Source organism: Tympanuchus pallidicinctus, unplaced genomic scaffold (assembly GCF_026119805.1).
Source record: "Tympanuchus pallidicinctus isolate F22 unplaced genomic scaffold, pur_lepc_1.0 scaffold3, whole genome shotgun sequence".
NCBI lineage: Eukaryota > Metazoa > Chordata > Aves > Galliformes > Phasianidae > Tympanuchus > Tympanuchus pallidicinctus.
This window is the reverse complement of record NW_026294747.1, coordinates 48,929,205-48,942,244: the sequence shown is the minus strand read 5'-3', so window position 1 is coordinate 48,942,244 and position 13,040 is coordinate 48,929,205. Positions and strand designations below refer to the sequence as shown.

The window sequence follows — 13,040 nt, the reverse complement described above, 5'->3', positions numbered from 1 at the left end:
AAACAGAAATGAAGCAATGACTCCACTACCCTTTCATAGAATCACAGAATCATTAAGATTGGAAAGAGCACTAAGATCACTGAGTCCAACCACCAACCTATGCCAACCTGTGCCTGTGACAGCTGTGATCCAGGAAATGACCACCTCCAGTGGGCAAGGAGCTGACTATGTATGCATATATGTACAAATTCCCCCCTCAAAGATCTCCCAAAAGGCTCACCAACCAACAAACACAAGAAGAGGGACCAGACGCCCTCTCCACTTGACAAAGCATTGCTGGAATCTCGCTGCTTCATCTCTTTGCTGGCAGGGCACAGCTTTCCTTGTCAGTTTCTGCTTGACCTGAGACACTAACAAGATGCTGGCAGGTAATCATTTAAAACTGCATTTGCTCTCTAAAGATGTGAAGTTATTTGCTTTTCCCAGTCCAACTCTAACTGCAAACTGTGGCAAAGCTGCTGAAAAGGCTCAAATTAGACTCTGTACAATTTAGTGTCCGTAAGCACAAGCAACCCATTGCGGGAAGACTTGCAAATTTAAAGCATTAAACAAAAATAGCTCAAGAAACCCAGCAGAAGCTAAGGAGCAATTAATTAATTTGTACACATCAAGTTTTCTCCTCCTATTTCAGAAGATTTTCTAAGCATCAGGAGCCAAGCAGAAAGGACAGTGACTCTCACATTACTGCAATAAACTAAAGACGCAAGGCAGTTCATGGTTATTTATTACACTTCCTTTTCCTTGGCGCCGGATTGAGCCACAAACCTGGAGCCGTGGGCAGATCCCAGCACTCACTGCTAACGATGCACAAAAATAAGACAGGAGTTCCTCCTGGAGGAAGAGAAGCCATCCATCCATGCCTCGGGCTGCAGGCAGCGCTGGTAACAAATCGCTTGACTGGTTTATCTTCCTTATTCCCGGATCACAATTCTCTCAAACTGCTTTTCTGCTTTAAGTCCCAGCGTGGTCCTGGGTCACTCAGTGGAAGTCCAGCCGAGCAGTGCTGTGATGGAGCACAGCCTGGGGATCGTTTGCTTCCAAGCGTGGCACTGCTGAACCTCGCCTGATTAATTGTGAAAGCGGGATCTCTACACAAATCGTTTTAAAGGAGAATTTGATTAAGCTTAAAAGGTGTCTTCTCGGAATATTTGTGCCAGCGAGACTTGATCACACAGGGAGAAGACGCAACAAAGGGAAATTAGCTTGAAGGAGAATATCCAATTAACTGCTTTCTTTTTTTTCTCAGCTACATTAATAACAGAGCGATAAAACAACATTCTGAAATCCAAACAAATCTCTCAGCACAATATACCGATCACAAAGTCACTTAGGCATCAGCAAAGCAGTCCCTAAAGTTGTATTGGAAAGGCCAAAGAGAATGGAAAATTCATACCAATAATTTTATCGGTAGTGAATTTGAGCAGTCCTGATTGGAGGTGTTTCAAGAGAAGTGGGACACACGGCCCAAGAGAACAGAAAGAAATTGGGTTCAGTGAGGCTTTTCCCCCTCAGCACAACTATATTTCCAGAGTTGATGTATGGTACCAAGTCACAGGAGTGCCAGATCTGATAAAATTTGGGACCCTCCCAAGGACACCCTTGTCTAGAAACTGTAGGAGTTCACAGAGCTGGTCCACACTTCCCACTCTGCCTCTTGGCAGGAAGCAGATTTACTCCTCCTTCACAAGGAATAGCATAGGACAGGAGGGCAATCATAGAATCACTAAGGTTGGAAATGCCCCTGTGATTACCTACTCCAACACATCCTCCCACCACCACGCTGCCCGCTAACCATGACCCTCAGTGCCACATCTCCCCAGTTCCTGTCTGTAGGATATGGACTCTCCCACCTCTCTGGGCAGCCTGAGCCAATGCTTCACCATGCAGGATCAAGGAGGACAAGGACTCTCTACAGGAAAGCAGGACAAGAAATTCAGTTATCAGTGGTGGAGACAGACAAGCCTATGGGACGTGCCAGGCTGCAGTTTGGGGAAACTCAACACTTAGCAAGTATTGAAAACAAAATAAACAGATTCCTCCAAACCAACCCTTCCTCAAATGAATCATTTCATCTTATGTGAAGACAAACAAAAACAAAACATCCGGCTGGAGATCCAACACGGCGCGTTGCCATGCACAGGTCCATCACATCCCCATCCCCTCCTGGGAGCACGGCCGTGCCCATCACCCACAGCTAAGGCAGAGCCCCGGGTGGGAAATGAGCACTTTCAGGATGTAATGCATTAGATCAGTTTTCAACACATAATTTAGGACTAAATTAATTACACCCTAGAAAAGCTTATTTTTCTCTAAGGGATTATGGACAACAAGCTCGGCAGCAATAACCGTGCGTGCTGATGAGAGATTGACTAGTCTGGCACAAGCCTTTCTCTGCCAAACCCAGCGTGCCCACTCTTCTATTTTATTAATCCACCTCAGCCTCCTTTCAATCAGGAGAATTCTAAATCTTGCACGCACAAGGTAATAAAGAAGACTGCAGCTGCCTGGATCTCCTATTCATCTTTTCCTTTTGGATATCAGCTCACTTTTGTCAGACACACCAAATCATCTTCCACTGTAAAAGCACATTCAGGTCCTGCTAAGCCATACAGCTCCACGGGCTAGGCCTGACAAAGTACGCATCTGCTCTCCCAAAGCATGCAGATGGACAGAAGTTTCCCCCATTTCTTAAACTTCTTGAAGTTTATTTTACTTCCATTATCTCACACGCTGTCTTCCAAACTACCTTAGAGAAAACTGCAGCAAAACATCCATCCAAAATGAGAACAACTCTTCACCTCTCCCTTAAGTTATCTCTGGTTGAACACTAGCATAAGCCAGATGACATTTGTCAGCTTTCTCCTCACTCCCATTTCCTGATCTCCCCAATGCTGAGCAATTCTGTAAGTCACTGCTCTTTGCTGCCATTTTCTAGGCTGGGTGTGCAAACTTCAATGCAAACTTTCCCACTTCAATAAGGGAAACTTCCAGGTGATTTCTCCATTTTTGGTAAAGTTCTGACATTCTGCATGTCACTGCCCTCAAGATTTTCCCTTCTTGATGACTTCAGCAACAAGCTCCCTTCGTATTTTTGTAGTAATTCCCTCCCCAGTCCTCCAGCAAAAGCAAACAATTCTCCCACAAATGTCAGCAGCCTTTTTTGTTTGGTTTTTAAGATCACACACCTTGTTTACCATTTACTAAAAGCAACATCAGAGATGACATTTCTTACTCGTTCACAGATGACGCAGCAGCCAAGCCAGACCACGGTATAGAAGGGAACAAGACAATGGGTTTCATGCCCAGTTTTCTCTCCAAAAGGACGCTGTTTTACAGATTCTTTACGGAACAAAGACCACGCTTGCTTGGAAGCACATTCTTGGGGAACACAAGTTTGCTTTACCTTTGCTTCAGGCAATTCCCAAGTAAGTGTTCAGGCACAGTGAGCTCCGGGTTTCTCACCTCTGCATACCGACTGCTCCTCTTGGTTTCGCTTGGGGTTGGGGAAAGCGTGTGGGCAGGAGGAGGCAGTTTGTTTTGAAGGTTAGGGGCTGAAGGAGTCACGTCAAAGAAACACCACTGAAGAAGCAGTTGCCTCCTTATAGGGCTGGGACAGCTCTCTCCACCACCGGGAGATTACAGAGATGCTTTTCAGTAGAACACCCTCAACTCCCCAGTCTGCCTGTGCTTCCACATCACCAGGCCAGTCGCCATCCCCACCCTCTTCGCTCTTTCATACATGAAGACGTGACTAATCGCTGGCCCCACGCTTTACTGGCACTGGAAACCCACAGCTAAGGATGGGGCAAGCCCCCGGGTGGTGCCCATGGCCAAACATGAGAGGCAGCTGATGGGTTTCTGAACGGCGTTTTACATCAATCACATTTTTACTACGTTTTATTACATCAATGGCTTGAAAAAATTTTTATTTGATGTCAGCAAACATTGGAAATCATAGAAAAATGAATTATGTAGAATTTCACAAAGGAATTTACCCCACTATAATTCCTCGTACAGTAAAATAATTCAAAACCAAATGTTACTTTTCAGTGGCTAAGCAATTTTATAATGCTATGAACATTCATCACAGTAAGTGTGCTGAATAATAGAAAACAGGCAAAAAAGACATTTAAAATATTACTTACAACAGCATTATTACAACATACTTTCTTTAAAATCCCGACGAGTATTTTATCACTTCAAAAGCTATACAGCATTTCCATTATATTTGCAAACTTAACCTTATACATCTTTTAAAATCTTGAAAAAACTTCTTTTAAGCAATCTATAAGCAGTTAACAAAATTGATAAAATCTACATAATGGAATACTATACACTCCAGTATAAATTTTATTTTAGGAGAATATGAATGTAAACACTCATTATTATACAACATGCATAGACTATACTGACCTTCCATCTTCTGAACTGTAACTTTCGCTGCAATTGTGCTTTACTATCAACAGGAAAAGCTGCATTAATCCAGGGAGTGGCAGAAAGTATTTGCTTTGGGGGCATTGCACAAGATCGCTAGATTTTGACTTGCTGAAGACAAGCTGGAGCTAAGAACTTTTTTTTTTCTTTTTTGTCTTTTTTTTTTTTCTTTTTCTTTTTTTTTAAGAGCAAGTATCAGGCCATCGAATGGGGGACGCACAGTTTTGTACAGGCTGGAAAAAAAGAACGCAATTATCAGAGAAATCTCTTAGGACTCTTTTTGCGCTTCACTGTCTTGGGGATGGATGTTGACAAACCCAGTGTTGGAGTTAGTGTAATGCACTGCTTGGCTCATATTTGGTGTGCAAGAATACCGACAGCATTTCAGCAATTCAGAGAGTAAGAACTGAAATTTAAAGTGACAATGAGCGTATTTTATTACATAACGTTTCAGATGCCTTCGTACAGGAAAGAAAAATGTTCGTCAGGACATTGCTGCGAGAGAATAAGAGTTCCACTCTTGGAGCATCTATTAAAAAAGTGTTCTAGTGAATATTTATGGGGACATCCTGGCTGCAAATTCATAAAAATATATTAGGATTCCATTATCCCCATCGGCATTAAGTGTATCCCGACAACCACGGTGGCTGCATACCAGTTATGGCTGCTATAGTCTTACGTGTCTGATTGTACATTGTTGCTACACTGTTAAGCACAATTGAGGCGTGTGTTTTTTTTCCCTTGGTTGTAAGATTATACTACAAAAATTGATCACCGTTTCAAACCAGTTAAACACGCATATTCAAGTAACAAGGTTGTTTAATGGATAAGTGGAAAAAAGAAGTTACCTAGCACTTTACACGACTACGTAGAAATTAAATAGAACAAATGAAATTTGTTTATGCATATGCAATACACTTTTATATCTTTAAGATTTCTAAAACTAAAACTTAAACTATCATTTTCTTTAACGATACCATATTTTGCACAATAACTTATACTCAGGAGAAATTATTTCCCATTTTCCACAAAATATATATAATTATGACATTCACATTGATAGTTTAAGAAACAAAATTTAAGTGAATATTCTATCTTACGTAGTTATCTTTGTGGACCCTTCTAATCAGAATGCAACCAGTTGATGTAGCTAATGCTTGATCCATTTTTAAAAAGGAAGAGGGTCTTCACCTAAACAAGACCAAACCATCTGATCTTTCAAAAGCTAAAATGATTTTATCGCATTTAAAAACAAAGAGAATGTAAAAAAACTAAGCCTTTAAAATACAGTGCTATTATATTGTACGTTTCAACTACAATAAGATAGCTGTCAACTGAAAAGTAATTGAACAACTTTTTTCTTCCTAATATCACAAATTATACACGTTTCCCCTTACCCCTTGGGGATGAAGCCAAAACACAACTTTTCTGATTGTAAGATGGACAGATTTGAGGGCAAAAACTGAGAAGTCCTCATAGGTAGCTCAGTGGCCAGCAGGAGCCCAGACTGATGAGCTCCACCAGCTGGTATGATTGCACAGTCCCCTCACACTGGCACAGATCTGTCTCTGCACACTGATATCAGCAGGAAGTTTAGCACTAGGGTGCTTCTGACGAGCAGCACTGCTTTGCACCACAACTGTCAGCTCAGTTCACAGTGCTGTTTGCCCACCTTTAGTCCTACCTCTCGCTGGCTAACCGGTGTCCTATCCAGCAGCTGTAGGACCAATGGGATGCACACAGGTCCACCTTCAGAGCTGCCACTTCACACAGACAGATGCAGGGATGCTGCCACAGACTTGGGTCACGTAAGAGACTAGAAGTTTCCAACAGAAGACAAGGAGTGGTTCCCTTCCAGCCTCTCATCAACTCTAAGGATCTCTCTGGAGCTGCCACAATGAATACACTCAGAAACAGCTGCAGAAGTGACGAAAACAGGCCCCTTTGGGGCTAAACACTGCAGCACATCCGAAGAAATACCCACCTGCTCCTTCACCTGCGTGTCACCACTCGATATCTGATGATGAATCACTTTCCCCACAAGAGGAAGAGACAACCTCAAAGGTAACTGAGGCCACCTCCCTGCCTTTCCTTGAGCTGTGACCACTGAGAGATGTCACTGCAGCTCTCTGGCAGCCAGCTGGCATTGACCTAGCTGCTTTACATACAGAAATCTGAGCCACCGCAGCACGGCCCAGCGACTCAAGCACCAAGTTGGGGCTAGACCTGAGCACTGCACCTCAGCTGTAGGGCAGGACAAGAATAGCTCACTCCAGGTTGCATCAGGAAGCTGGTGCCGCACACTGCTGCGTGCTGTCCTGACCCTACTCCTCTGTAGAGGAAGAGAGGCAAAGGTCCATTTCTCCACCCGCGAAGACACCTGTTGGTTTCTTCCAACATCATTAAATTAACCATTTTTTAAATGCTTTGTGACTAGTGTTATTTTGCAGCTTTCCACCAGGCAAGAAGTAATACTGCTTCTAGCTCCTCTAAATACTGTCTGCTCGGCAGCCAACTGCCTTGCTCAAGGTGCAAAGTCCTAACACAGGACTTCCAAGAACAGCTCCAGCTCAAGCCAGCTAGACAGATCACAGCACAGAGGGCTGGGGGTTCTGAAAGCTGCGTGCACCAAGTATTTGGAAAAGCACCTCTTAGATTTTAAATTGCATATTTTGGTTCAGAACATGAAAGCGACTTGTGCTTCAGAGGGGTTAAAATGGCCAATGAAATTAACCCGGCTCTTCTCCAATGAACTTCCAAGAGACCAAAAACTACTTGAAAGTTGAATTTTGTTCTCCAACCCTTGCCCAGACTTCCAGTGGGAGAAGTAGTTTGATGTCTTTGGCAAACAGCGCCCTGAAGAGGGATGAGACACTGGGACTGGAAGTGACCTATGGTAGCCAAATGTAAAAAAGGCACATATTCCAAAAAGGAGAGGCACCAGAGAAAGTTGTTTTGACTTAATCCCGCAGAAGATCAGGAAAAAGAAAGTTGTGTAGCACTCATTTAACAAGTTACAATGCAAATGCTGAATGCCAGGGTTTAAAAAGCATATCAAACAGTTTCAGGTTACGTTTTCCCTTTTGCACTAAATAAAAGCCATTAAAATATACAGGAATAAAATGCTCATTTAGGGAGCTTTCTATGAAGCAAGAACACACAAATACAGTGGAAAGAATTGCACACACCAGCAGTGTAACGATTACTTTTACAACCTTGGAATGACCAAACCTTCGAGATAACATTTCCTATCACTTTGCATTATTCAAGATTGCTTGTTAACATGCCCCGTCATTTCAGAACAAACACGACACCACTGGCATGTGCACAGGCCTCTCCTTTATAGAAAGCTCACTAATAATAGTGTCATCGTAAGAATACACAGGAAGCAGAGACCACAAGGCCATGCAGCAATACGTACTTATACCCTACAGACCAAGTATTATAAGAACTCCTAACATGTAGAGTTACTGTGGGGCTGCTAAGGAGCTCCTTTTGTTTTGCAGGTTGGTCGAAATTACAGACAGGTGTTACTGGTTCTAGAAATCCCCATGCTCAAGCAGGACGTTGATGCGATGGAGAGCTGAGCTATCTGGGTGCATTTGAAAGAAAGTGGAGGCAGTATGAAGGAATGAGGGGAGATTAAGGCAGATGTAGCACAGGACTGGAAGCGTTTGCCTTTTTTTGGTAATAGCTGCTTGTCCACAGATATGATGCAGATGGCTGTCTGAGGTTTGCTAATACCTGATATCCTGGATAACACAGTAGTCAACACAAATTGTTCTAGGCTACAGCACCTTCTCATGAAGCAGATGCATATCTGACATCAAGAACAGAAGTAGCCTGGAAGGAAGGAGGAAGAGGAAAAAAAAGAAAAAAAGATTTTTAGTTCACAAATGAATATACACAGGCTTTTTCTTTTATCTTCAAACTTTATCCCAAGTACTGAAAGCAACAAAACAGCCAAACCTGGCACATGGGGAAAATCACAGCAGGTTCCCCTGTTCTGTACCACACCAGGATTAAGACCAGACCCAAGAATGTCTCACCTTCCCACTTCAAAGTGGGGGGGAGGGCGGAAGAAAAAAAAAAAAAAAAAAAGAGGAACTTGCTATGAAAACAGACCAAAGGGGAAAGCCCAGAAAAGTCAGAGGGCTGACGAAGCTTTTGTTAGGCTGGGGCCAGGCAGACAACACATGCCATAGGAGACAGTACCTGAGGCACTGCAGCATTAGGCCAGCTACATCATCTCCTGCCCACCCAAGCAGCTTGTGAAAGAAGCACTCTTGAGTGCAGGCCAGGAATGCCCCTCCTAGCCCAAAGAGATCGCTTACGTGATAATCCAAGTCACACTCCTCATGCCCAGAATCACTCTGGCAGGCACCAGTGAGCCAGCTCCTTGCAGCACTGTGCTTACATTACCTCTGAAGGCAGGAGCTCTACACTGAGCGGCAAAATTTAGGTCTGATATGCTCAGAGAACTCAGTGGGCATTAGAACTCCACCACGGGACACCCTTGTGCCCCTTACTCTGGCACTGCTACAAAAAGCTGAGGGCTTAGTAATTAAAATCCTCTTCACACTGCCAGCACTTCCCTCCTCCCAGCAACAGCACAGCAGTTCCTACCATCCAGAAGAGGATTCATTGAGAACCAGAAGCCACATCACACGGTGCTAGTTTATAGCACATGCAGTACGTCACGGCTGGCAGCTCCTGCCACCCTGCGTCAGCCTGGTGCAGACAAGCTGTCCCTATCCCTTCCTGTACTGCAGGCACAGCGTACTGTTATACAGTATCTTCCTTTTATCTGGGCTCTGCAACTATTCCCACCAGCCTGTTGTTTTGCTCCACTTTCTACCAACTCAGCACGCGCTCGACTCCAGCCAGGGTGCTTTCCGTTAGCGTGAGCACTGTAACTTCTGTCCCAAAGCCGTATCACCAGACCTTGCTGTCATGCCTCCAGTCTCCTTCCTCCTTCTAAGCCAGCTTGTCTGGAATTCACCTCATTCCAGGATCCAAACACTTAGCTGCAGCAACACACACCAGTTCCTGCCATTAACGGACATTTGCTTTCTACCACAAATGAGACACTCTTTGGATCTTAGCTTTGAGAAGCAAGAGTGCATTTGAAGACAGAAAATCCAACGGCTCAGAAGTTCAGCACTGACAAGGAGATACAGCTCTACTGGTCACAGGAAAAGGCAATGACATTGGCCGTTTCAAAGATGGCTATGGACTAGTACACTTGCCTCTTTGCTTCTCCTCCAATTCCAGACAAACAGGACAACTTCATTCCCCTCCTTCTAGGAATGCACGTATCTCTGAGTTTGGTTCTGTTCTTATCTTTGGACCCAGCCCTTAGACATAAGCATCTTAGGAGAGCATACTACTAGGATTTGTGAAGCAATGAAGTTCTGCTCTCTGAGCATCTGAACAAGAAGCAATCTACAAGTGAACCAACCACAATCAAGGCAACTTAGGAAAAAATATCCAGTAGATGGAGAAATCTTACAATTATTTTTATTCAGCCCATGCCAGACCAAAATTTGCCTTTTACTGTTGACTGCATTTGAGAAGATGCAGCTTTTACACCAAGCTGCCTTGTAAAACTAGCCCCAAAGAAGTCCTTGATCAGATTTTTTTTTTTTTTTAAGCATACAAACCTTTAAATGCAGTTTTGCAATAACGTGTCAATATTACATTTTTATAGCCATCTTCGGTATTTAAACCAATCTCTTAGTCAACTTTAAGCACGCACTGTCTTTTGAAAAATAGTACCTCAGTGAGCCTCCATCAAGGAGAGCAGAAAGGCTGTTTCTAGAATGCCTTCACAGAAACTGCTGTAAATTCAAGGAAATCTTGCCGCTAGGTAATTCCAGAACAAACAGTATCACACACTTCATTGTTTATAGACTTCTTCCCTTCCCTCAAGTGAAACCACTCCATGATCAAAATGAAAGACAGCTTTGCCTCAGAAGTCTGTGAGGTCTCACAAAGCCAAACCTAGAACAACTGCTTGGATAACTGCGTGCAGGGAAAACATCCAAGTCATATAAATACCTATCAGGTTTCAGCAGCAGGAATCATTAAAACGTCTGCGTGCCGATGAGATACCATCAGAGGGCTGCAGACTAAGTGCTCTCTTTCCACTTTCATATACATCTAGCATTCCCAAAATCAATGTTGGGATCTGTAGAGCCGAAGCAAAATAATCTCAGCTGCACTTTATTTATTCTAGAAATAAAAACCGACTCACTGAAGATACACACACAAACCCCTCTATATGTATATGAACTGAGCTCAAATTGGAAACTTTGTCATTTTTGAATGGAATTTACCTCGTCTTCCTCTTCAGACATTTTAGTGGAATTATCAGGGGATTTTACGGGTTTCTGGCTATTGGTTCCGTTTGTCTCCTCTTTGCCGTGTTCTGCCTCCCATTCCTGTAGAACTTCGTCTATGTTGAAACGACGTCGGTAATTTACAAAAAAGTTTTTCACTTGCACCACAGATTTGTTACCAATCACATCAGAGATTGCCTGAAAGTCTCGTCCATATTTCCTGATTGCTAAAAGCGTCAAGAAGAAAAACAAAAGTAAAGTGTTATTTTCACAAAGACTACAAATCAGGCTCGAGTCACAGCAAAAGGATCCAAAGCTGAACTTCTGCCTAGTTTTCAAGTCCTTCTCTGATTAAACCAGCATGAAACAGTCTCAGTTGTGCATGAGGCACAATTAAGATTAGCCCCGCAGAAGGAAAAGGAGCTGTAGCAGACAGGCACAATGAAATCTAGAAGATCTGTGTAAATCTGGCTGTATTGCTTGAGAAGTTGCACAAAGAGCAAAGCAGTGACGCAGCAGAGTTTCCCTTTCAGAAAGCAGGGACAAGCAGAGATTAGATGCAAGTGCTCATATGGTAAAACACATATTGTTGAGGGAGAGGCTGACAACAGTTTCCTTGTTCAGTTCTGTTTTTTATGCATTAATAAACAACATCAAAATCCTTCATTAGCTGCTGCACCAGAACAGCTATGAAATGCAAGAGATTTGATTATAACCTCCTGAAGTACAAATACACTTGTAGTGCCATACCTTGCACAGCAAGAAGCTGCTCATCTGTGGTCCAACGTGCATTAAATTTCTGAACAACCTAGATGGCATAAAAAAATTCAGATAGCTTGTATTAACATAACCAGCAACTTCCACTTGTAACTGAGTTCATAAAAGCCTCACAAAAACACAGCAATTAATTCACTGTTAGTCAAACTATCACTCATTTTAGTGGCAGCGCTGCTTCCAGAGAGCTGCGTGTGGCATCTATTCAGTTAACTGTGACACACGGCACCTGTAAGTCACCGGATGATATAAAAAGATAGGGAACAGTCTCAGCAGATAACCAAGAGCCACAAACTCTTCAGAAGCACCTACTTGTCTTTATCACAGGCACCCTCTGTAATCTTGGTCAAATTATTTCCATCATGAGGTGCCAGAGTTGGAAGAAAAACAGCAAAGCACTGAGTGCCAAGAGAAAGGACAGGCCGTTAATGTACCTCCTCATTTCTCAGCACACAGAGCAAAGCAATCACATCTCACAGGTGCATGGGGATACAAGACTGAAAAAAAATCTGGGATACTAGTACTTCTGCTAGAAACCATTTGCACATGTAAAGCATTGCTCCTTCTTCCCTCTCATCCCGACTTCTATTACATGACAACAGTGAACACGGTATAGGTCTTGATTCACCCTGATAACAAGGCACTGGTCCTAGCTGACCGACCAGATGAACAGCCCTGATATGGTGATACAGATTAGCTTTCATCTCCACAAGAAACAAGGGTCAGAAAATGATCCTACCTCTGGAAGTCTGTACTGTTCTATCCCACCTTCAAGTTTTTCCTTGAGAGCGCTGTTTGTCTGCTTGATATTTTGAATCTGTAAAGAAAATTTCATCTTTTTAACAAGCATGAAGACCTTTGGCAGGCCAGCTTCCAGCAGCCCCAGGGGGAAACACACCACCTTAGCATCCTGCTTCTCATCACCTATCTTTCCTGATTAAAACAATTATTTGGAATAAAGGAATGTAGGTGCAATTACAGTATTAGAAGATATTAGAAGACCTTGTTTATTTTATTCTATCCTACCTGCAACTCGTTTGGAGCAATAACTGCTCCAACTTCCAGGTTTGTATAGAGCCCAGTATAAGATGAAAGCCCTGTTCACAGCAAGTAATGAATCAAAAACTGCTAGAGAGCTCTGCTTCTCCCAGAGCGCCAAGAAGGCTTCAGGCCAAAATACCAATTCTATTAAGTTTAATAAAGAGCTTGAGCCAGATCTCTACTTAAAAAACACTGAAAATGTTCTCATCCAGGAAACAGACTCATGTAGTAAACCTGTCTATACTAATAGATATTTGAAAAAACATTTGTTCGTAACATTTGTCCATAACCATTTAAAAGACAGATCCATCAGATTAACAAAAGGTATGTAGGAAAGTATGTATGATGCCTGTCTAGGAAAGAAGAAGGAAAAAAAAAAAGCACGTTGGTCTGTTCCAAAAGTGCCACAGGAAAAGATAAAGAAAATTGACTGCTGCAGATTGAAATCAA

General features: G+C 42.9%; 1 protein-coding gene across 2 annotated transcripts in view; it reads right to left on the bottom strand.

Annotated features, from left to right (window-relative positions):
* Positions 1-3,895: 3,895 nt before the first annotated feature.
* The window catches only part of RCOR1 (REST corepressor 1), an 82,474-nt gene continuing 73,329 nt past the window's right edge, over positions 3,896-13,040 (bottom strand). For both annotated transcript variants that reach the window (XM_052693428.1, XM_052693429.1), the window contains 4 exons: positions 12,289-12,366; positions 11,526-11,583; positions 10,773-11,002; positions 3,896-8,277 (listed from right to left, as the gene is read on the bottom strand). In XM_052693428.1, the coding sequence (XP_052549388.1) occupies positions 8,236-8,277; positions 10,773-11,002; positions 11,526-11,583; positions 12,289-12,366 (408 nt within the window). In that variant the 3' untranslated portion in view covers positions 3,896-8,235. The remainder of the gene's footprint in view (positions 8,278-10,772; positions 11,003-11,525; positions 11,584-12,288; positions 12,367-13,040) is intronic.